Raw genomic sequence first — 20,952 nt, forward strand, 5'->3', positions numbered from 1 at the left:
AACAGACAAATAATTCCATAAAAAATTATCAATATCAACAACAGTTACGTAATAAATAAAATCCACTGACGATTTTTTAGATTTTCAATACATAGATCAAGCAATAGTCAGAAACAGGTTTTTGTTCTTACTACCGGTTTTAACCGATTTAATGAATATACCGGTCAGTTTTTGCTGAATAAAAAGATAAAGAATAGGATACGCTATGCATGGCGCGAATTTCAAATTTTCCATTGCTCACATTTCTTCTTTGAAATGCCGCGGTCATCGACCGCTCAACTTTTGAGCCTCTTTATTTATAGTTCACCTTCAAAACACATGTTTTCAGACGAATGTAAACAAAAGTGCCCTTCAAGACTGTTGAAGGCTCGTTGAATTGTGACAGAAATCAGTTAAATTGGGCTGAAACTCGGTCCACATGGACCCGTACAACAGCCAGCAAAGCGTAGCAGCACAGCAGCCAGTCAACCCTTTTGATGGTCGCTCTGGGGTGAGATTTTGTTGCTGAGCAAATAATCAAAATACGCATTGCGTCTTATAAAAAATGAATTTTACAGCCGTACAAATTTACTGCCGACGAAGTGAGAGTTTTCAAGGAATGCAACCGAGAGAGCTTTTATCAAAGGTCGCTGCCCATCGGCACTTTTCTTGGACTAGGAGCATTTTACGCTACTAAAGCTGGTAAGAAAATGCTGAAATTTTGATATTTTTGGTATTTTCTGTAAGAGAACACTAATTTTGTAGATTTTTAAATCGATATTGCATCACAAATTTCACAAATTTAAGCGAAAACAAATATTTTATGGTTGCATAACCGTTGTGAGTCATAAAAATTGGAGTTAGTACAGGGTCAGTTTCTTTCTCATGAAACTTTTGTTCCACATAACTTAGAGGTTTCAAAAATATTTATAACTTCTAACTTTTAATTTATTGAAGGAATTTTACATTGCTCAATAAACAAATTTATTTTATCATTGGGATGATAAATTAATTGTCATTTCACTGATTACAAATATTATGTATTTGTTTTAGGATTCCTGAAACCTAGTCCACGGTGGGGAGTAGCGCCCAAGGTCGGTCTTGCAGTCATCGCCGGCTACTTTCTTGGCAAAATCTCTTACCAAAAGCAGTGCATGGAGAAAATCATGAAACTGCCCAACAGTCCTCTTGCAGACGCGCTTAGGAAGAAAAAGAACCAATTAGGAGATTCGTAAGTGCTACAGAAATGATGATGAGTGTCTCGGAATTAATGCCGGCATTGCAGGTTCAGCTTCGATTCGGGCCTGAGCCTGGGAGCAGGACCTACGACGGGCCTTGTGGCCGACTCCTTCCAGGTCTACTCGGACCACGGCCCCAGGAATAGCACAGAACTCGACTTCACCAAGCCACTCACGTCTATCGACACGAGTCAGAAGCCTTTCGATGACGGTGAGAAACAAACTTTCATTTTTAAGTGGGGGTTGCGCTTGTGGAGGTGTTTGCCAAGGAAGAGTGCACATGTTTATATAGAAAATTATGTTTCAAAGATGTTTTCTTTTATTTTTTTCTCTCGAACCACTCTGCTGGGGCCCGTGTGGCTGCCTGGGAGCTTTGGTCCTAATGTGGTCATCTTTTTGCAGGACCACCTGGTTTTTAACGGTTTTTGCCACTCAATTTTTACCAATATCTTGCGCAAGAAATGAATTTATTCCATATTTCCCATGCGAAAATCGAAAATTTGCGGTCGGAGTGGTAAAAATTACCTCCATTGTGCAGATTTTTTCTTTTAAACTGCCTTAATTTCTCAATAAATTTATCTCTGACAATTTTTCAAATCGAGGTTATAAGCTAATTATTAAAAAAATATTGACAAATAAGGTGAAAACAAGAAACTGCAAGAAACTGGTGAAAATTGAAATAAAAAACGTTTATTTTTTACCAGTGCACTGCATTTTTTTAAATGTAGTCTTTTTGCACCCCTGTTTTTTCGCCTTCCCGCACCAAAGGCGTTCAATTGAAACGCTGATTGTTGCAGTAACATTATTTTGCGTTTGTTTTGCACCAAGAAAAAACCACAAAAAAAGCAGCCATGGAGGTTTTTTTATAGAGGTCGCACAAATCTGGACCCTGGTGATTTGCACGGAAAAACAGTTCCCTGAAAAAAACGGTTAAATTCAAATTCAAAGTTATGCTCCATTTGTAGGTCTAAATGATTTTATTCATCCCTAATGCTGAAAAATATTTAATGAGTGGAAACATTCCTGACAATTATTAGCTTTATTAATCTGTGCAATCTTGCGTTTCAGGCTACCTCATGGAAGATCCCCTCCCAGCGGCCACAAAAACGACAACTTATGAAGACCTGAGGGCGCAGAACCGGGAAGACTTCGAAAAGAAGCGATCGTCGTCAAACAGGTGAGAAATTACTTCAACCACTGTGTTGGCATGCTCTTTAAATCAATGCATTTGCAGGGGGTTGATGCTGCAGCCAGATTTGCCCGCAGCCTCTAGAGGTCCTCCGCCACCTGCACCTGGCGAGCAAACCAACCAATATGGTGATACGTGGATTCGGTCTACTTAGGTTTAAGTGATACTCATTGTTAAAATGAAAATTAAAATTGTTTGTTTTTTTCAAAATTACTGGCAACTATTTATTTGCACAGATTTACAATCGCTCATTTAGTGGAATTGGTTGAGTTATGTTTGTGCAATTGACCGTTTGCGTTTGTCGTTTAAGTTCTGCTTCCAGTTTTTGTTCATGACATCGTGTAAGTGCAACGGTAGCTCTTGGCCAGAACATGAACGACTTACACATGATAACAAATAATTTCAAATACATATAGCTGTGAATTAACAGATGACATGAGTGCCAGAAAGTTTAGCAATTAAATTTTCAAAGTGCCAATACGAGAGTGAGTATAAATGAAGACTGCCTATGAGATCAGAAAACTAAATTTTGTACAGCGGTAATTTGAATGTCTGCTCAAGCCACATTCACACAGACCATTTTCTACAACTCAAGGTAGTATCACATTTAAATTATTCACAAAAATTCAAGTTGCATTTCCTTGAGGACCATTATTTTGCTTCTGTCAAAAAGAAATTTATTTTTTCCACTTAAAAGACATTTAAATTACTATTATATATATTTACCAAAGCAAAAATGACTGCGCCAATTTTCTCATTAAAGGGCCCAGAGTTGGTTTAAAATATTCATGTTTTCTCCTTCACACGGTTGTGCGAAGATGAATAGAAAAAGCCTCAAAGAAACGCACTTGCAAAACTTCCCGCCAAAAATATTTACACAAGTTCCGCGTTGAATCTCACTATTGTGTTAACTGTTCACAAGTCCGTTGCGTGTGTCAGGGTTCAAGGAAGCGGCCACGGGAGGCCGGAGAAGTCGACGGGGCCGCCGAGGCCTGCGTCGGCCTCTAGCAGCGACATGATGACGGCCATGGCCGCCTCGTCATTGCCGTCGTTGGACGTGGTGCTGTGGTTCTGCGGCGCCTCCGACGACTGGCTGTTGGTGGTCGGCGTCGTGGCCGACGGCGAGTGGCCGTTGGGTGGCGAGGCCGGCTGCACCACCACCGTGGCCGCCGGCGCCATCATGTCGCGCAGCAGCAGTTCCTCCTCGTCCTTCTCCTCGTTGCACAGCGTCACCGAGTGGCTGTTCTGCCGCGTCAGGGCGCTGTTCCGGTTGTAGTTTTCGTCGCTGTTGCCGTTGCCGATCAACTGCAGAAAATATTTTGATTAGTGACGAGCACAGAAAATATTTATACTCAAGATGACGTATTGCAATCAGTTTGATTCAAAACAAGACCAATTATACTGACATGTTCAGGCCAAAAATTCCACTCGGGCATGACAAAACTGAAATTCTATATAATTTCATCGTAAGTTTCCAAAGTTTAAATATTTTAGGTATTCCTATAGCATGAGACGAATAAGACAACTAGACTGCGTGTTAATATTATGGTAAAATTGACTCTTTTAATTTGGAGAAAATTGGGCTGTGAATTTTAGACGTTTTTTGGGAGCTAGCAGTTTTTAGGCCTTTGCCGTTTTTTTTAATTAAAGTATTTAATAGGGACTCTTAATGGAATATAATATTAAAAAATGAAAAAAACACCTTCATTTTATTACCATTTTTCATCTTTTCATTTATTTCATTGGAGGTAAAAAATCTGAATATTTTTTGCTCTAGAGAGCCACTTAATTTTTTTTCTTTACTAAATACAAATGCTCAAAGCGACAAATATGACGCATATTTACTTCCCAAAGTAGTTCAAAATAGCAAAAGATTTGTTAAGTTGAGTGTAGCCCAGTAAAAAATGATGGTCTATAATTTACAGCACAGGTCAAAGGTAACCATTTACAGGTTCAAAAAATAATTTATGTGCATTTATAAATATATTGTTATTGTTTTATCCGTTCGTCTCTTTGAATTGAGGTTTTTGGCGGTCAATGAATTTAATTATCGATTCAAATTCAAAGGCGATTTTTGCCCACTATATTTTTTCCATTTTTGAGAAGATTATTTAATAATTAAATTTCTTAAATCCAGTAATTTGAAAATTCAGAATTTAGATCCATTTTTTTCAAGCCTAATCAAGTTTTTTATTCCTCTCATGCCTTTTAGTTGGAAATGTAATTACATACCTGCAAAGAACTTTGTCCTAGTTCAAAGCCAGGGGAGGAAGGTGAGTTGCTGACGGAGGGCGACTCTGAAGGCACGTTTCCCCTGCGTCGAGTGTCCAGCGCCTCTTCTGCAATTTGCCGGCCAATTTTACTAGCTTCCACGTGCGAACTAATCGCTCGCGTAATTTCACGGCCGCCTGGACTCCCATTTGCTACAAATAATCACGTTTGTATTCCAATCGGATGAAAGAGAGGCAATTTGGAAAGAAAGAAAGAAAGAATAGAAAAATTAAAAGATGCAGAGGAGTTGCAAAGGCGGGGCGAGAGGAAGAATTGTTTTCGCTTCAAATGAATGTACTAATTTTCGAGAGGGCTTACTTTTCATGCTGTCACAGAAAAAGTTGTCCATATTCGCCGGCACCAGCGGTGTGAGCTGTTGTTGTTGTGGTTGTTGTTGCTGCTGTTGCGGCACGGTGTTGGTCTGGCGCAGCAGACAATTCTTGGCCACCAGGTACTCGACGTCGCGCGTCCACGGATTGCAGAACGCCCGCCATTCGCTCTGCATGCGCACGAATGAACCGTCCTTGCTACGAAATCTGTATCCCTGCAGACAAAAATTTTATATTTAATCCAAACAAGTGGAAAAATATTTAAATAAAAAATCTAATACATTTAAGGATGTTTATATTTCATTTAAAACAAAATTAAAATTCATTCGCAATTGGTCGTATTTAATACTTTGTTAAGCAGAAAATTAAAATGAAATTCTGTCATCTAAATAATTTTAATATCTCTGCTTGACAAGTCCATGTCACTGCTGTAATAAATAAACTGTCACTTATAGCAGGCTATGCAACCTGAGCGGCACGTGTGTATTGACGTTGCATAACGTAATATTTTCACTGTCAAGAGACACACTCGACACAACTATACATAATAGGTTTTTGTTTTGTTACGTACGCGGAAAAGGTTTCCTGATTTTAAATTTTACCGTGGTATTACAAGTTATTTTTAATATATCAATTTTCATCACATTTAATTTGTAAATTAACATTATTTCTCTCAACATAATTGCAGGGTTGCATTTGCTTACCACCAGGTTTTTTCACAACTGGTTTTTAACGGTTTTTTCCACTCAATTTCTTGCGCAAGAATTGCAAGAAATGAATTTATTCCATTTTTCTTCTGTAAAAATCTAAAATTTCGGTTGGATTGCTCAAAATTTCCTCCACTGTGCAGATATTTTCTTTTAAATTGCCATTTTCCTGCATCAGTTTATCCAAAAATTTATTTCTGGCAAATTTTCAAGTCGAGGTCATGAGCAAAAAATAATAAAAAGAAAACATTGCCTGCAAGAAACTGGTAAAAATAAAAAAAAACGCAATTTACCACTGCACTGCATTTTTTTAAAAAAATGCGGGTTATTTGCAACCTTGCATAATTCTCATTTGTTTAAGATTTGAATGGTGTTACATTTTCTGTCCTTCGAAATGATGATTTCCTTTCGGAAATATTTAAAAAAAGCTCTGTCCAACGGTTAATTTAGAAACAAGTCATGCTCTCTTTCATTTAAACCCATAGGCAAAACCCCGCATTTTTTGAAACAAAAAAAAACTGCATTGCTAAAAGAAACACGTGAGCTGCATTTTTAGTCATGAATTTTTTGTCTTTTTTAACTATAGATTGTTTAAGAAAGAGTAACAATTTTATAATCATTTACATCCTTCAGTCGTATATTTTGGAAAAAGCCGAAAATCCACATAAAATGTGGTTTTACCGGCCGGTCACAAATCGGGTGGATTCTAATAATCAAGAGATATAATTCCTTTAAATTAGAGGAATTCAAAACCAGAAAAATCGGCAATTTAGCGGTGATTGGGTTCCCCTGAACAAAAAAAAATTGAGAAGAAAATTTCCGAACCTGTGTGGTGACCCTTTCCGAAGACTGGAGGGCCACCTTGTGCGACTCGGCCAGGTGGGGCACGTCGTCGGGGCAGTAGTACTCGTACATGCTGGTGCCGAGCAGCTCCTGCGGCAGGAAGCCGAGCACCAGGGTGGCCCTTTGGTCCACGAACAGGAACTTTCCGTCGAGCGCGTGCCTGGAGACGAACTCGATGCTGCGCAGGTTGGGCGGCGCCTGCGACGGGTTGGGGTGGTGACCGACGCTCGGGGGCGGCGGCTGGATGCGGCCGACGGCCACCAGGCACGACAAGTGGCTCGCCGACTCGCCGTCTTCGCCGTCCGGCTCCTCCAGACCCATTTTCGCCGGCGCCCACGACTTGAGGTAGCCCGTGCACTGGATCACACTGTACCGCCGATCTGCACACAAAGCAGATACATATTACGCTTTTTCGATCGATTGAATATTAAAATAATCAACGGAGGCTGGCATCTTACGTCGACGCACCGTCGTGACCGTCGCTCTCCCACTGTCTTTATATATATTTGTGGATTTTAAGTTTTAAAACGTTAGGTTGAAATTTATGTTACGAACCAGGATTTTGTGCAGAGTTTACGGGATCCTCTTAAAATTTAAAAATAAAATTGATTAATTAAAGGTTTAATTCCGAGTGTTTGGTTTAGCTCAAATGCGATGATATTCAGAAGCCTCAGAACATCCTTCGGCTATGAGCTCACCGGATCCCAATAACACCGCCGAGAGGATAACATGGGGACCGAGTGGCCGCAGAGGAGCCTCCCCGCACCAGGGTTGCATTATTTGCTTACCACCCGGGGTTTTTAACGGATTTACCACTCAATTTTTACCAATTTCTTGCCCAAGAAATGAATTTATTCAACATTTCCCTGTGAAAATCTTAAATTTTCGGTCGGAGTTGTCTAAATTCCCTCTACTGCGCAGATTTTTTCTTTTAAATTGCCATTTGCTGCCTCAATTTTTCTAAAAATTTATCTCTGACAATTTTTCAAATCGAGTTCATGAGCTAATAATTAGAAAATTATTGAAAACTGAGGTGCAAACATTTCCTGCAAGAAACTGGTTAAAATTGAAAAAAAATATATATATTTTAATCAACTGCAACCCTGCCCCGCACCGAGTTCTTTGATTGAAACGCCAGGCATTTGTCCCCAAAGCCGCTGGAAAGGCGCGAAAACCAGCAAGTGAGTTGAGTCAGCGCCCGTTGAGCTATTTTTCAACTAAATTAATCAGCTTTTGCCATCTCTGACAGACGGAGAAAAAGTCGAAAACGATTAACTCAATAATTCCGCAAATGTTCTCAATAATCTTCTCTATGATATTTCAAAATTCTAATTTAGATGTTTCCAAAATTAAATATTTTTCCCTGGCATTTGAACTAAAAAAAATAATAATAATTAGACTTATACGAGGATTTTAATCAATCAATGACCTATTTATTTCCTAATCTCCGGCGTAGACAAAACCGTCAAATCATTTAAAAATTTTTGATTAGCAAGGAAAAATGTGTAAAAAAAGTTATAGATTTAAAATATTTCCCTTTTTTCAATGCCAACGAGAAAGACTAATCTAGCCAGAAATAAATGATCATTTCCAGTCCAAAAAACGACTAGAGTTATATTTAATATAGTATATAGTAACAATTTTGAAGAATTTAAATGCATTTGCCTGAGTTCTGCGACTTTTTTCTCCTGTGGCAGGAGTTATTCGAGTTGCCATTGGACGTGGTGTCGACCTCTTCCTTGACGTGGCTGTTCGCCTTGCACTTCATCCTGCAGAAAAACGAGCGCCGCGCCCCAGGGCACAGCCTGGACACACCCTGCGGCATGTCCGTCTTCACAGGCAACATTGCTGTTGAATTTGAATTTCTTTCTCAAACACCTGATGGAGAAGATTATTAAGGACGCTCACTTTTGGCGTCGATCAGTCTCTCCCGAGGGCTGAGGTCGGAGCTCGAAAGCTGCTCCTTGACTTTGGCCACGTCCTTGGGGTGCAGAATATCGAACCAGCTTTGGCCCAGGAGGTCACCCTGAGAATAGTTGAGCACCTGAGACACCGACTCGGAAACGTAGAGGATCCTGCCTCGGTCACAGCCCACCACAAAGAGGAAACCCTCGGCGGCCTGAAATTTGCATTCGTTTGTTGGGAAATTTATCCAAGAGTGAAATTTAAAACTGAAACCATTTAACTTAAAATATCGCATTACGTAGGGTTCATTTTATTCAATCTTCTCGTCAGACATTTTGAAAACCAAAAACCGTTTTATTTTGACCTCATTCTGGTTTTTCAAAATTTAACAGATTTTTTAATCCAAACTCTCACGTGCTATTTGATACTTTAAGCTAATTATGGTTCAAGTAGTTAAGTTCACTGATGGTAGTTTTAAGTTTAATAATAAAATCTGCTGGTAGCGTAGCATTGAAAAAAATTATGAGTGTTTGAAATAACTCCAGCGACCTTTTTCTCGTCGAATCTTGGTGAAGAAATATATTTTGTCGGAGTAATGCGACTAAAATCAATTTCATATTTCACATCTGGCGCCATCTTGTGGCAGCTTTGCAGTACTAAACAAAGGGCGAAAAATAAGAAAATCCATCAGGTGAAGTAGATGTTAGTTAAATGCTGGAAAATTGTTGTCTTTTTTCAAATAAATGACCTTGGAATATTTCTTTTGGAAATTACAAATTAATATTGCTATATGTTTAAAGCTACTCTGCTGATCCGCATTAAAAATTATATATTTGATTAATTGTGCAAACTCTCCCAAAAATCAAAATTCAAATTTACTTTCTAGCGATAAAAAGCAAAAATCTATAGAAAATTAAAAAGTCTATCCCCGTTTGATCTGTTTGCTATATAGAAATATGATAAAAATCATCCTCTCCAAGATGCAGTTGAAAGCTAATATTCTTACTTGGAGGATGAGATGCTTGAGCTCCTCGTCGGTGAGGAAGGCCGGTTTGTAGTGTCCCTCGGTGTACGAGTGGACGGCGCCGCGGATCGTCTTGAGGTGCTGCACGGCCATCCGCAGCACGGTCAGTTTGTCCAGTTTCCTGGACATCGCGTGGCACATGGGCACCATCTTGGACAGCTCGGTGATGTACGTGTTCATTTTGTCACGACGTCTCTTTTCAATTTCGCTGTGGTTTTGTCTGTGGACATCATGACACGAAATTTAACAAAAAAATAATCCAGAGTGAAGGGTAATAGTTGCAGGACAATATCGAATTATTTAATTTGTATGTGGAATCTTGACACTTGAATTAAATTATTTAATGTTTGCAAATGATCGAAATTGAATGAAAAAAATGAATAATTTTTTTCTGATAAATTTTTCGCGATTTTTGTTCAGTAGAATGTGAACGGTTTCTGACAAAAGCTCATGTTTTAAAATAATAAAGAGGTGTAGGACATGAAAATGGTTATTTTCAAGCAATAATGCGTAATTTTGCCAGCATGTAGCACATTTTTGGAGATTTTAACTATTTTAAAATTGTATAGCTTCTTCAATGAGGTTATAAATGAAGATGGTTTCGCACACGTGAATTATAATAATTTTTTGGGAAGAAAAAGAATTGGAATTGGGAGTTTCTCTTGGTCCGAAACCTTTTTCAATAATTAAAACTATTTGGCTTGCCATATTTGAAGCTAATATTCCGTAAATATCAAGATTAAAATTAGGAGCGTAGAAACGGTCAGTTCTTAATAATTGTAAATTGACATATTTATATTAATATCAGCGGGGTCCAGATGTGCGATAAAATTGGTTCCCACTGCGCAGATCCAAGATGGCGTCTGGATGTGGGAAACAAAAAGCTCTCTTTGGATTCCCGTACGAGTGTCAATAGTTTGTTTTTACGATTCAAAAGACACAATTAGTACAAGAAATGCAAATTATGTCACAATTTCGCGCATTTTTACGTGACTGTTTTTTCGCGCCACTATCCACCGGACGCCACATCTGCGCGTCGCACGAATCTGGCCCCGCTGATTCATATAAAACTAAAAAGGCTAAAAATTTTTGGAATTTCAGCTCAAAAATGGGTTTTGAGACTGTTTTAGGTGCAAAACTAAAGTTTTAAAATTGCGTAATTCATATTCCCATCTAGTGTTTAAAGGTAAATCATCTTAAATTCCTAGCCCTAGAATTAAATCACGTTGCTAAATTGGAAATTCAATCAGCAAAACATGCATAAATTTAATTTTGTATTTTTGAAGCATGGAATAAGGTGTTTTATTGACGTTTAAGCTAACACCTACACGTTCTGAAGACTCTAATTTTAATTTTTAACTCCATTTTCTAAGCATTCGTCGAGTGAAATATTTGTCAATATTAAGATTCCCGTTGATAGAGTAAAAAGAAAAGAATTGACATATATACAAAATTAGGCAATCATATTAAATCGTCAATTTGGAAGACCAACGTATGGCTCCACCGAATGCAGGTCAAAATTCTTTCTCATTCCAATTATGAGATTTACGCTGTCGTCCCTCGTCGCTTCGCGGTCGAACAGCCAACAAGTCCCTCTATACTATATTTTGGCGGTCGTGAACTTATTAGCGTAAAATTTCTTGGGCGCGCGCGTTCCGAGCGGAGCTTCTCGCGCTCTTCACCGGCTTCTCTGCTGTGATGTCACTCGCACACCGATCTCGTAATCCGATCAGTGGGGGGTAAAAATACATATAAACGGATTAGGGGCTGGCATTATGCAATCGCGGAGGACGCGGACACTCACTTCTTGCAGCTGTCCTCGGCACTGCGCGGCATCTTGCCCCCGGCCTCGTCGCCCAGCAGATCATCGTCCGCGTCGCTCGCATCCCTGCAACAAACAAACGCATAAATTTTATTATATTTCACGTGATGAAACACAAAAGGAATAAATCTTCATATCAATTTCGACATTTCCGCTTTCTTAAAGATAAATTACAATGAGATAGTAGTGTTCTCTTCGGCCCTGAAACAGCGTGCAATCGCGGATCCTAATAACGAACAACTCGCGAAAACTCTGCGTCCCAATTTCATCGCGAACATATAACGGATTTTAATATAACTGTTAAGAGCATGATGAATGAAACAGCTTCCAAGCCAAGAAATATTTAAAAAAAAGTATTTCAGCTTCAAATGGATGATTCTTCTCAACATAAAAATTTATAATTTTTCGTTCGATTTGCACAAAATATAACCGGAGAAAATTCAATTGTAGATTTAAATCCTGAAATGAAGAGAAAATAATTTTGTATTTTCAGCTCAAAATCGCCATGCGGATTTTAGTTTTTTAACGGATAATATTTTTTAATGACACAGATTTTTTTGTTAAGTTGGTCAAGTTATGGGCCATGGGGAAAATTTCATTAAAATCGCCACAACTCTAACACAGAACTACAATGAACAGTTAATCGAATTATTTTGTGGATTAATTATCTTTTAATAATGAGCAAAAATCTAAATTGGTTTGAGTGACAGCTAAATTTAAAATTTTGCCAAATTCCTCGAAAAAATTAAATGTTTTTTCGCTTGATTTTGGTTCTTCTCGTCATGATATATCCAACGGTGTGCTCATCATGGGGTAAATTACCATTCTGGAGAACTAAATCGTGATTTTCTTTAAGGAGACTGTGCTCGGCGCTTTTGATTAACATCTGCAAACATTAGAGCTGATTTACTCAGAAATTTAAATGGCAAATCTGGGCAAATCTTAACTATTTTATAATTATCAGAGAACATAATTAATGGTAAAGGTTATAGTTGATTTTCATTTTCAGAATTCCAAAATTTATCAGATTTGCGATGATCTTTTGTTGGTCTAAAGCTTTTCGTGCGGAAGAATTGTCACAAAGAAATGACTAGGCATCTGCATCTGCAGTGAACCAAAATATAAATGATTTGGCTAAAACAGAAGATTCAAACCAACCTGATTTCAAAATGCATCTGGATAGGAGCAAAAAAGGAGCGTGATGTGATCTAGAGGCTTTGGGAAGCTTAAGAGTTGCAGTGCTCTTTAAAACACGTCAGATTACGCAAGGGCTGAGCATTTTGGAATGAAGAATGACGATTAGGAATCGGGGTGACAGCCGAATGAATTTTCAGTAGGATGCGTTTATATGCATCAGCATACAAGCAAGGACGCGCTCGGGTACAGGGCGCGGACTTTAACATTTCTCAAGAAAACAAGGTTGCGTTTTGAATTATTTATCGTCTCTAATATGCGTCTCGATCGCTCGCTCAATCTTCATTTGAGGTGCAAAATTATGCGTGTGCTGACCGCCGAGGGGAAAGGTACAGCGTGACGTCACTGCCACGGCTTATACAACTTTGACCATTCTGTTTCCGCATTTAGATTCAAAAGTAATTTACAAATTAGTATCGCGATCAGTCGTGTGACGTTCTATCATGTTGCTGTAACCTTTCCTATACAAATATGGGAATGACAACAAAACAAAACACTCCAATAGCAGTGTGCCGTTGTGGCTTAGAATATGAAATAGGAAGTTGCTGAATATTGTAAACGAACACTATATTCTAGATTTCGTAACCTTTCTAGTCAACTAGATATGAAGAGGTGAATAATTTGCAATACAAAATTTCCACCTACTTTTTCTGTTTCGAGATTATCCATCAGTTTTCAAACGCTTGTTGATTTCGAGTTGCATTTCTCTAACGAATCTATATGCATTTCAATCAATAAGAAAACGGATGGGTTTCTTCTGACAAACAAAAACAAAAATATTGGAAAATTAATCAATTTAAATTAAAAGATCAAATGTGAGCTCATATAAACAATAAAAATTTCTCGTAGAAAATATGCTGATATTTTTCTGCTTATCATAAAAATTTACCCATTTTTAAGGAGAACAAAACTTTCGCCATCTCCTCAAAAGTTTGTCTTTCCAATTTTAAACAATTAAAAATTAATAGCCATGGGAAGCTCTTTAAGGTGACTAAACTCACGACGCATCTGTACAAATATAGTAATTTTAAAAAACGTTTGAAACTAAACATGATTCGACTGCAAGAACAGATTGAGAATAAAAATGAGCAAAAAAACAATAATCCTGTGCAGCAAGACCTAACAAAAAATGCCATTTGAGACAGGAAATATTGCAACTTAATTTTTATAGCTACTGAGTCAGCAAAAGTCCCTGTATATAGGAAGATAATAAAATTTACTATCAAATCCATCAATAAAATCTACCATTTTTGTCTTCAAGCCAAATTTCCTTGCAAAAAATAAAATTGACCAGTTGCATAAACCCTTAGTGTTTGAATCCGCTAACAAATGGCGCCACCATAGACGTTATTGTTAGTATTAAATTTATTTGTAATTCACTTCTGCTGTGATTTCAGGCCCAATCCTGCCAATATGAATTTTTCACTTAATATGTTTTCTTTTGACGTGCTGAAAACCAAAATCAATCCAGCCATTCGCCGTAGAATCGTCGAAAAATATTGTTTTATTTCAAAAAATAGTTTGTCATGATTCTACGGCGAATGGCTGGACTGATTTTGGTTTTCAGCACGTCAAAAGAAAATATTTTAAGGGAAGAACCCACAGTGTCAGGATTGAGTCTGAAATCACTACGGAAAAGCCTCAAAAATAAATTTATTACTATAGTATTTAGTGGTACCATCTGTTGGCGGCTTCGAACACTACGGGTTTATGCAACTGTTGAATTCCAACAATTTTTCCTCGATGCAAAAAAGCAAAGTAAAAATTTGCCAAATTCGTATTGAAACCAAAATGGGGCCAAGCAAATATGACAAATTTTAATGCAATTTATCTGTCTTCCAAATCATTTTTAATTTCGTAGACTTCAATAAAATTTAATCGCTGCCTCTGTAGCTCCAGCAAGGCATTATTTTGCGGTCTGAGCAGAAAATAATAAGTATAATATAGTGCGTGCGGCAACCATGCCGAGTTTCTCTTAATTGGTTAGCGATCCAGTTATTTAGCCCGAGAAGCCATGCGAGTGCGGCACCCCGCGCGTCTTGATTGTTACTCTCTAGCAAAAATGATCGTCGTCGTCGCGGGCTTACATTCACGCGGGTTTCTCAATACAATCTCGCGCGTATACCATGAAATAACCCGCGTGTGCCTTTGAAGTCAGTTGCGCTTGATTTGATTATCGACTCTCTCTGATACATATTTTGATTACGTCGGCTTAATTAACCAACACCTGCCTGCGTTGTCGGCACGACAATGTAAGTGAGAGAAATTAATTAAACTCCTTGACGGGATGAAGCTCAAGATTTAACTCGGCGTGCTTGTTTATTTGGCTATAATAAGCCATGCCCAGGGACTTCTTGCCATCCGGCCGTGACAGTTCTGGATTGTAATCAGTGCCAAAATATTTATGCAGAAAATTTTATTGAAGACATGACTCTATGTATATTATCAGCGGGGGCCAGATTCGTGCGACGCGCAGATTTGGCGTCCGGTGGAGTATGGCGCGAAAAAACGGTCACGTGAAAATGCGCGAAAAAAGCAAGTTTTGGTCAAAATTGTGACGCATAATTTGCATTACTTGTATTATTTGTGTCTTTTGGATCGTAAAAACAAACTCTTGACACTCGTACGGCAATCCAAAGAGCTTTTTGTTTCCCACATTCAGACGCCATCTTGGATCTGCGCAGTGCGAACCAATTTTATCGCACACCTGGCCCCCGCTGTATATTATGAATTTAAAAATGATCATTCTAAATTTTACTGTAAAGATTGAAAATAAACCAGCAATATTTTAAAAATTTTAGTGGATTTAAATAAAAATTATCCATATCTAGACATTCCAGTCAATTCATGCATCTGGGAATTAAATATTCAACATTCACATACAAAATGAATAAGGAATTTTCCTCATTGCGAAATCACAAATTACTACATATTTTTGCATTACGATGCGTATAAAAAGCCATGAAAATAGAGACATAAAAAAGATTGACGTAATAAATATCGTGTTTGTTTTTCAGTGCAATGCTACGTAAGCTGATTAGTCAGACGGCTCTGTTCCTCGCGTCTCTTTACCTATCGATTTTCCTCCGTGATTAGTCTCTTGATTTCATAACCGGCAATATCTCCAACAGCGCGCCTTCGTTAATTAAAAATCGAAGTAAACAGTCACTTTGTCGAGTGCTCCTTTGCGCGCCAATTAAAAATAATACACACGTGCTGCTCAAGAGGCCAAATTCTGATTGTATTTTGCAACTCAATTTAAACTTTTCAAAGGATTTTTGCGATTTCTCAAGAAAAATAATAATGTTTTATTTAAAGAATGAGATTCTCTGAAATATAATTAAAACTGGTAACCCATATCTCTGAAAAGAATCATAATTAGATATAATGATGTTCAGAGTTAGTGGCTCTTTTTAATTATTAATTTTAGTTTGCATTTTTCGCATTTATTTGATTAAAAAGAGTCAAATTTTGTCTATGTTATGGAGCCTATGTTTCAATTGAGGAAGTTAACAAAAAATTAATGCTCGTTAACAGTAAAAAATAAACCATTTTTTGTTTAAAAGATAATTCTTAAAAACGATTTAGTTAAAAAAAGACGCAATAATTTTATTGCTTTCTAAAAACTACAAAATAAACATGTTAAAATGAAAAATGTTCAATGATCTTTATTTAAAAATATCCTCTTTGAATTAAAATAAAAGGAAAAATACTTTTAATGGCTAGAAATTTTTAAATTTAGAAGAGAAAATTCGCAAAGAACCAAAATTTTCAAGGATTTTTTGCTTGTTTAAACATTGCGAGACTGTTTTTACCCGTAGCATCACTGATCTGGCTTTTTAAAACGGTTTAAAACTAACTAATGGATACAAAATTGCATGATTCTTGCTGATTTCATCGACCGGTGAAATTTACAAGCCCTTAGATAAGCGTAGTCGGTAGTCTAAATTTCACCGCCCTAATTGGCTGTTTCACTTTTATTTTATTATATCTAACAACATCAATTTTTTATTATTTTGTTTAATTTTAAATCAAAATATTCCAGTGAAATTAAATTTTTAAGTTATATACGAGACCAAAAGCAGCGTTTGATGTTGCTTCGACGTAATTTTAATTTGAAATTTAATTTGCTTATTAAAAATCAGTATCAGGAGAGGAAAAAAGGAGCTCACGTGAAGGAGGCCTTCCTCTTGCGGGACAGCGTGACATTGGAGTGGTGGTGGTGGTGGGCCACCCTCTGGCTGGACGTGACCGTGTCCGCCTGTTGCGGCTCCATGGGCATCAGGTTGGGTGCTGCGCTCAGGTGCGTCGACGCGGCGACGGCCCCACCTATGCTGTGGTGTGCGGCGCCGATGTCCACGCCCAAGTACATCGAGTTCGAGCACGAGCTCCTGCAACAAAAACAGAAAATTCTCTCATTGTAAAATGCAACTATTTAGCGAAAATAACTGGCCGGTCAGAGGAACGTGACGAATAATCAATGCAGGTTTCACCTCTGTTTTGGGAGCAGTAAATTGGCAGAGTTCACAAAAAAAAAATCGAATTTTCCCTGGAAAACCCCAATCTGTTTCGTCGAAGTTTTCCGCATTCTCCGAAACACATGTCATGCATTTTTATGTAAGACGATAACAATATCGAATTAAAAATTAATCGATCTAAGTGCAGCTGCTGGTTTTACTACAATAATGGCTTTTTTGAACGCTCCAACTTAATTTTTTCATATTCACACTGTCTTATAATTGGCGCAAAATAGGACCTTTTTGGGAGTTAAATAATTAGGTAAAATGCGGGAGAGGTGCATTTAAGCACGTGGCAAAAATATTAAACCCTGATGGAGGTAGGAGAAGTAAAAATTGATTATTGTAAAAGTGATTTTTAAATTTCAGTTAGTTTTGGTTTGATTCTTTAACATATTGTTATGTTTCTACTGACCAAGATCAAATATTAATGTGTCTAAAAAAAATCTTTAAAATAAGAAAATCGAAATTCACATTTTTTGCGTAAATCAGTGTGTACGGTTTTAAATTTTATGCAAAATTTTTGACACAAATGTTGAATTTTATTTTAGACATTTTTTAAAACAATTGAAAAGGTTTTATGTATTTTTATTTCTCACTGTCAGCAGAAAATTTATTGGTCATCTGTTTACGTTTAAAACCAAACCAACAAAATTAAAATCCCTGAAAAAGAAAATTGTGATCAATGAAAAAAAGAGATCAAATTTACTCTCCGGCCCCAGAAAATAATATTGAAACTTGAATGTCTAGAAGTAAATCAGACCCGCATACAGAAAGAGTAAAATCAAGCGTCTTAAATACCTACTTTCATATATTGGCTTGGATACAGGTGATGATAATTTAGTGGTTTAAATCATTTTAAATTCCATAATATCCGCAAATTAAAAATTATTATCTGCAATTCTGCTGTGTTAATTAAAAAATTTACTCACAATTTAAAAATACCAGCGTGTGTGAATTTATTCAATTTTTAAATCAATTATGTTTTATACTTTTCTGCGAACTGAATTAACAAAGTTGACGAATATTAAATATATCATAATCCCAAACTGACGACGGCCAAGAAGCCGATGCTTGGAGCGGAGGAGTCGACTTGCATAACAAGACAAAAACAAAAGGTTTTGAAAGTGAGATCGGGGTCGAGGGGGCAAGTGGCCACTCATGCATGTGTAATAATTAGCGCCACCCCCTGCATGCGCGCACCTGCAACTGACGCCACGGGGCTGCGAGTGACAACATCAGGTTCTCATCCCATCGCTTATGCATGCATGTATCGGCCCATTGTGCCTGCGATCGGGCAAAAGAAAGAAAACACCGCATTCATTGTGTTCCGATCAGTTGATTTAAAATCGATCACAACCAGACGCGCTGTCAGCTTATTCATTTTGCGCTATTATTATTATTTTTTTCCTGCAAAATACGCGTCTTTCATCAAATACATACATACATATACTGTCGCAATCAGTGAATTGATGTAGGTCGAATTTAGCAAAAGTTCGATCGTTTGTGCTGTGTGCTATTAGCTCACCTAACATGGCGCCCAAGAGGCCGCAGGGGAGCTGGGGCCCAATCGTGCGGCCACCTTTTCGCCTCCCCATTATTCCGAGGTCTCTCATTGAAACGCCAGTTTTTATTTGACCCTAAAAAGCCGGTGGAAAGGTGCGGAAACTGCGGAAACCAACAAGTGGCGAGTCGGCGCCGCGCCTCCCGGCTCGTTGAGCAATTCGAGCCACTTACATCATACTGGTGTTTCAAGTACATTAATTGCACAAAATGTTTAAATTATATACCTTTTCGAGGGAATAATAAAAATGTTTGGCGCAGCGGGGGCCAGATGTGCGATAAAATTGGTTCGCACTGCGCAGATCCAAGATGGCGTCTGAATGTGGGAGACAAAAAGCTCTCTTTGGATTGCCGTACGAGTGTCAAGAGTTTGTTTTTACGATTCAAAAGACAAGTATAATGCAAATTATGTCACAATATTGACGAAAACTTGATCTTTTCGCGCATTTTCACGTGACAGTGATTTCGCGACATACTCCACCAGACGCCATATCTGCGCGTCGCACGAATCTGGACCCCGCTTGTTTGGCGTGTGTCAACATGCACAAAAAATTTAGCAGATATATATGAAATCCAGATTGATTCATTTAAGGTTAATATTCATTTAAAAATAACTTTTTTAAATATGTGCATTAATCTATTCGTGTTTTGATATCACATAAATAGGAAAAGCTAATAATATAGCCATAAATATTCACGACAGCGTTCACATTTTAAAACATATGTAGGAAAACAGAAGCCCCTAGAGTAACTTTTACGCTCTGCATTGAATTATGCCCTTTTGAATTATAGACAAATCAAAGCAGGATATTATTTAATAATTGTTCGTCTGCACTTCGTTCAATCTATTGAAAAGAAAATAAAAAAATTGATTCAAACTGAGTAAATTATATTTTTAGGCGCTTCCTTGAAAATGTTATCGTTTGGACCTTTTTAATATCAAACAAGGTTAGACAAACAAATGTAAATCACTTTTTTGAATATAACACTCGAGAGCAAAGGCATTTTAAAAGATTCCAAGTTTCATAACTGCTTTAACTTGCAGATGAAACTACGTAATGGTTGGCTTACAGAAAAAGTTATTGGGATGAAAGTAAAATATTCTGTAGAAAAATGTTTAATTAAAATTTAAAATCAATTCCTGTGTAAACAAATGGCTATATTATAACTATGCAAGAACTTCTTCAGAACCTGCTACTTTAAGTTTGAATTCCTTACTCAAAAGAAAAAAAATTGTCGTGATTTCTTTAGTAAAAGGTTGATTTTGTTATTAAACTTCTATTGACCAAAAGCATATGGCTAATGATGGCTTCAATTAAAATTTTCGTGCAATTCTTGCTTGAAATTTTCTTGTCATTGTTCGAGTGGTTTTCTAAAACGTTTCAACATGAATAATAAATAACAACAAGCGTTCCACGCTTGGCGCTGCGCGCGCCGACGGCCGCTTCGCGGCCGCCCTCCGGGCCTCCGGCCCTCCCGGCTGCGCGCGCCGCGGGGACCTCCGGTCCCCGCGGCGCCTGCCGCCCTGCGGGCGCGTGACGACCGGGGCGGGCGGGCAGATCGTTCCCGAGGTGTTTGTCCTTGGCATTTTTCGCGAATCGCGTCGAGAGTCTGCGAAGTGACGAGCGGTGGGGTCCAAAAGGTGGGCGGCGTTGAAAAATTCGCGAAAAGTTGGTTCTGGGCGGCGCTCAGGTCGGCCTACCCTGAGAAAGGTCCTCAGGGTGGGTCACGTTGAAGGGCTCGTCGAGTGGGTTCGAAAGAGACCTCGTGGGTCCAAATCCGCCTGCGCGTTCAAATTCTGAAGAATTACGTTCTTGGCGGCGGAGGAAAACCGAGCTTCGGAACGTCGATCCGTGCGGCAGCGAACGAAACCGCGTGTCTGCGGGTCTAAGTGCGGCGACGGCGTTGGAAAAATCACGAAAAGTTGGGCGGATGACGATCTCAGGGTAGCACACCCTGAGGAAGGTTGTCAGGGTGGTTGAGGTGGGAGGGCTGGTCGCGAGGATTCGAAGGAGACTTCGTGGATCGAAATCCGCCTGCGCGTTAAAATTCTAGAGAAAAACCGTCTTTGCGGCGGAGTAAAACTGAGCTTCCGACCGTCGATCCGTGCGGCGGCGAACGAAACAAAGTGTATGCAGGGCTAAATGCTGCAAAAGCGTTGGAAAAATCACGAAAAGTCGGGCCGATGACGATCTCAGGGTAGCACACCCTGAGAAAGGTTGTCAGGGCGGTTCAGGTGGGAGGGCTGGTCGTGCGGATTCGAAAGAGACCTCGTGGGTCGAAATCCGCCTGCGCGTTAAAATTCTGAAGGAAATCGTTCTTGGCGGCGGAGTAAAACCGAGCTTCCGACCGTCGATCTGGGCGGCAACAA

General features: G+C 38.5%; 2 protein-coding genes across 4 annotated transcripts in view; one reads left to right on the forward strand and one right to left on the reverse strand.

Moving 5' to 3' along the window:
- The first annotated feature begins 324 nt into the window (after nt 1-324).
- asrij lies at nt 325-2,608 on the forward strand. The gene is made up of 6 exons (XM_065493800.1): nt 325-490; nt 558-681; nt 1,033-1,210; nt 1,265-1,428; nt 2,286-2,394; nt 2,452-2,608. Exons 1-6 carry the CDS (start codon nt 419-421, stop codon nt 2,558-2,560), a joined length of 756 nt encoding a protein of 251 aa, XP_065349872.1. The 5' UTR covers nt 325-418; the 3' UTR covers nt 2,561-2,608.
- The window catches only part of cyc (cycle), a 34,326-nt gene continuing 15,971 nt past the window's right edge, over nt 2,598-20,952 (reverse strand). For 2 of the 3 annotated variants that reach the window (XM_065493799.1, XM_065493797.1), the window contains exons 2-10: nt 16,674-16,892; nt 11,290-11,373; nt 9,468-9,705; nt 8,465-8,675; nt 8,222-8,404; nt 6,539-6,936; nt 4,996-5,221; nt 4,639-4,829; nt 2,598-3,711 (exon numbers count right to left, since the gene is read on the reverse strand). In XM_065493799.1, the coding sequence (XP_065349871.1) occupies nt 3,349-3,711; nt 4,639-4,829; nt 4,996-5,221; nt 6,539-6,936; nt 8,222-8,404; nt 8,465-8,675; nt 9,468-9,705; nt 11,290-11,373; nt 16,674-16,873 (2,094 nt within the window). In that variant the 5' untranslated portion in view covers nt 16,874-16,892 and the 3' untranslated portion in view covers nt 2,598-3,348. The remainder of the gene's footprint in view (nt 3,712-4,638; nt 4,830-4,995; nt 5,222-6,538; nt 6,937-8,221; nt 8,405-8,464; nt 8,676-9,467; nt 9,706-11,289; nt 11,374-16,673; nt 16,893-20,952) is intronic. The other variant, XM_065493798.1, reaches the window with a different exon arrangement.

Source organism: Cloeon dipterum, chromosome X (assembly GCF_949628265.1).
Source record: "Cloeon dipterum chromosome X, ieCloDipt1.1, whole genome shotgun sequence".
NCBI classification, from domain to species: domain Eukaryota; kingdom Metazoa; phylum Arthropoda; class Insecta; order Ephemeroptera; family Baetidae; genus Cloeon; species Cloeon dipterum.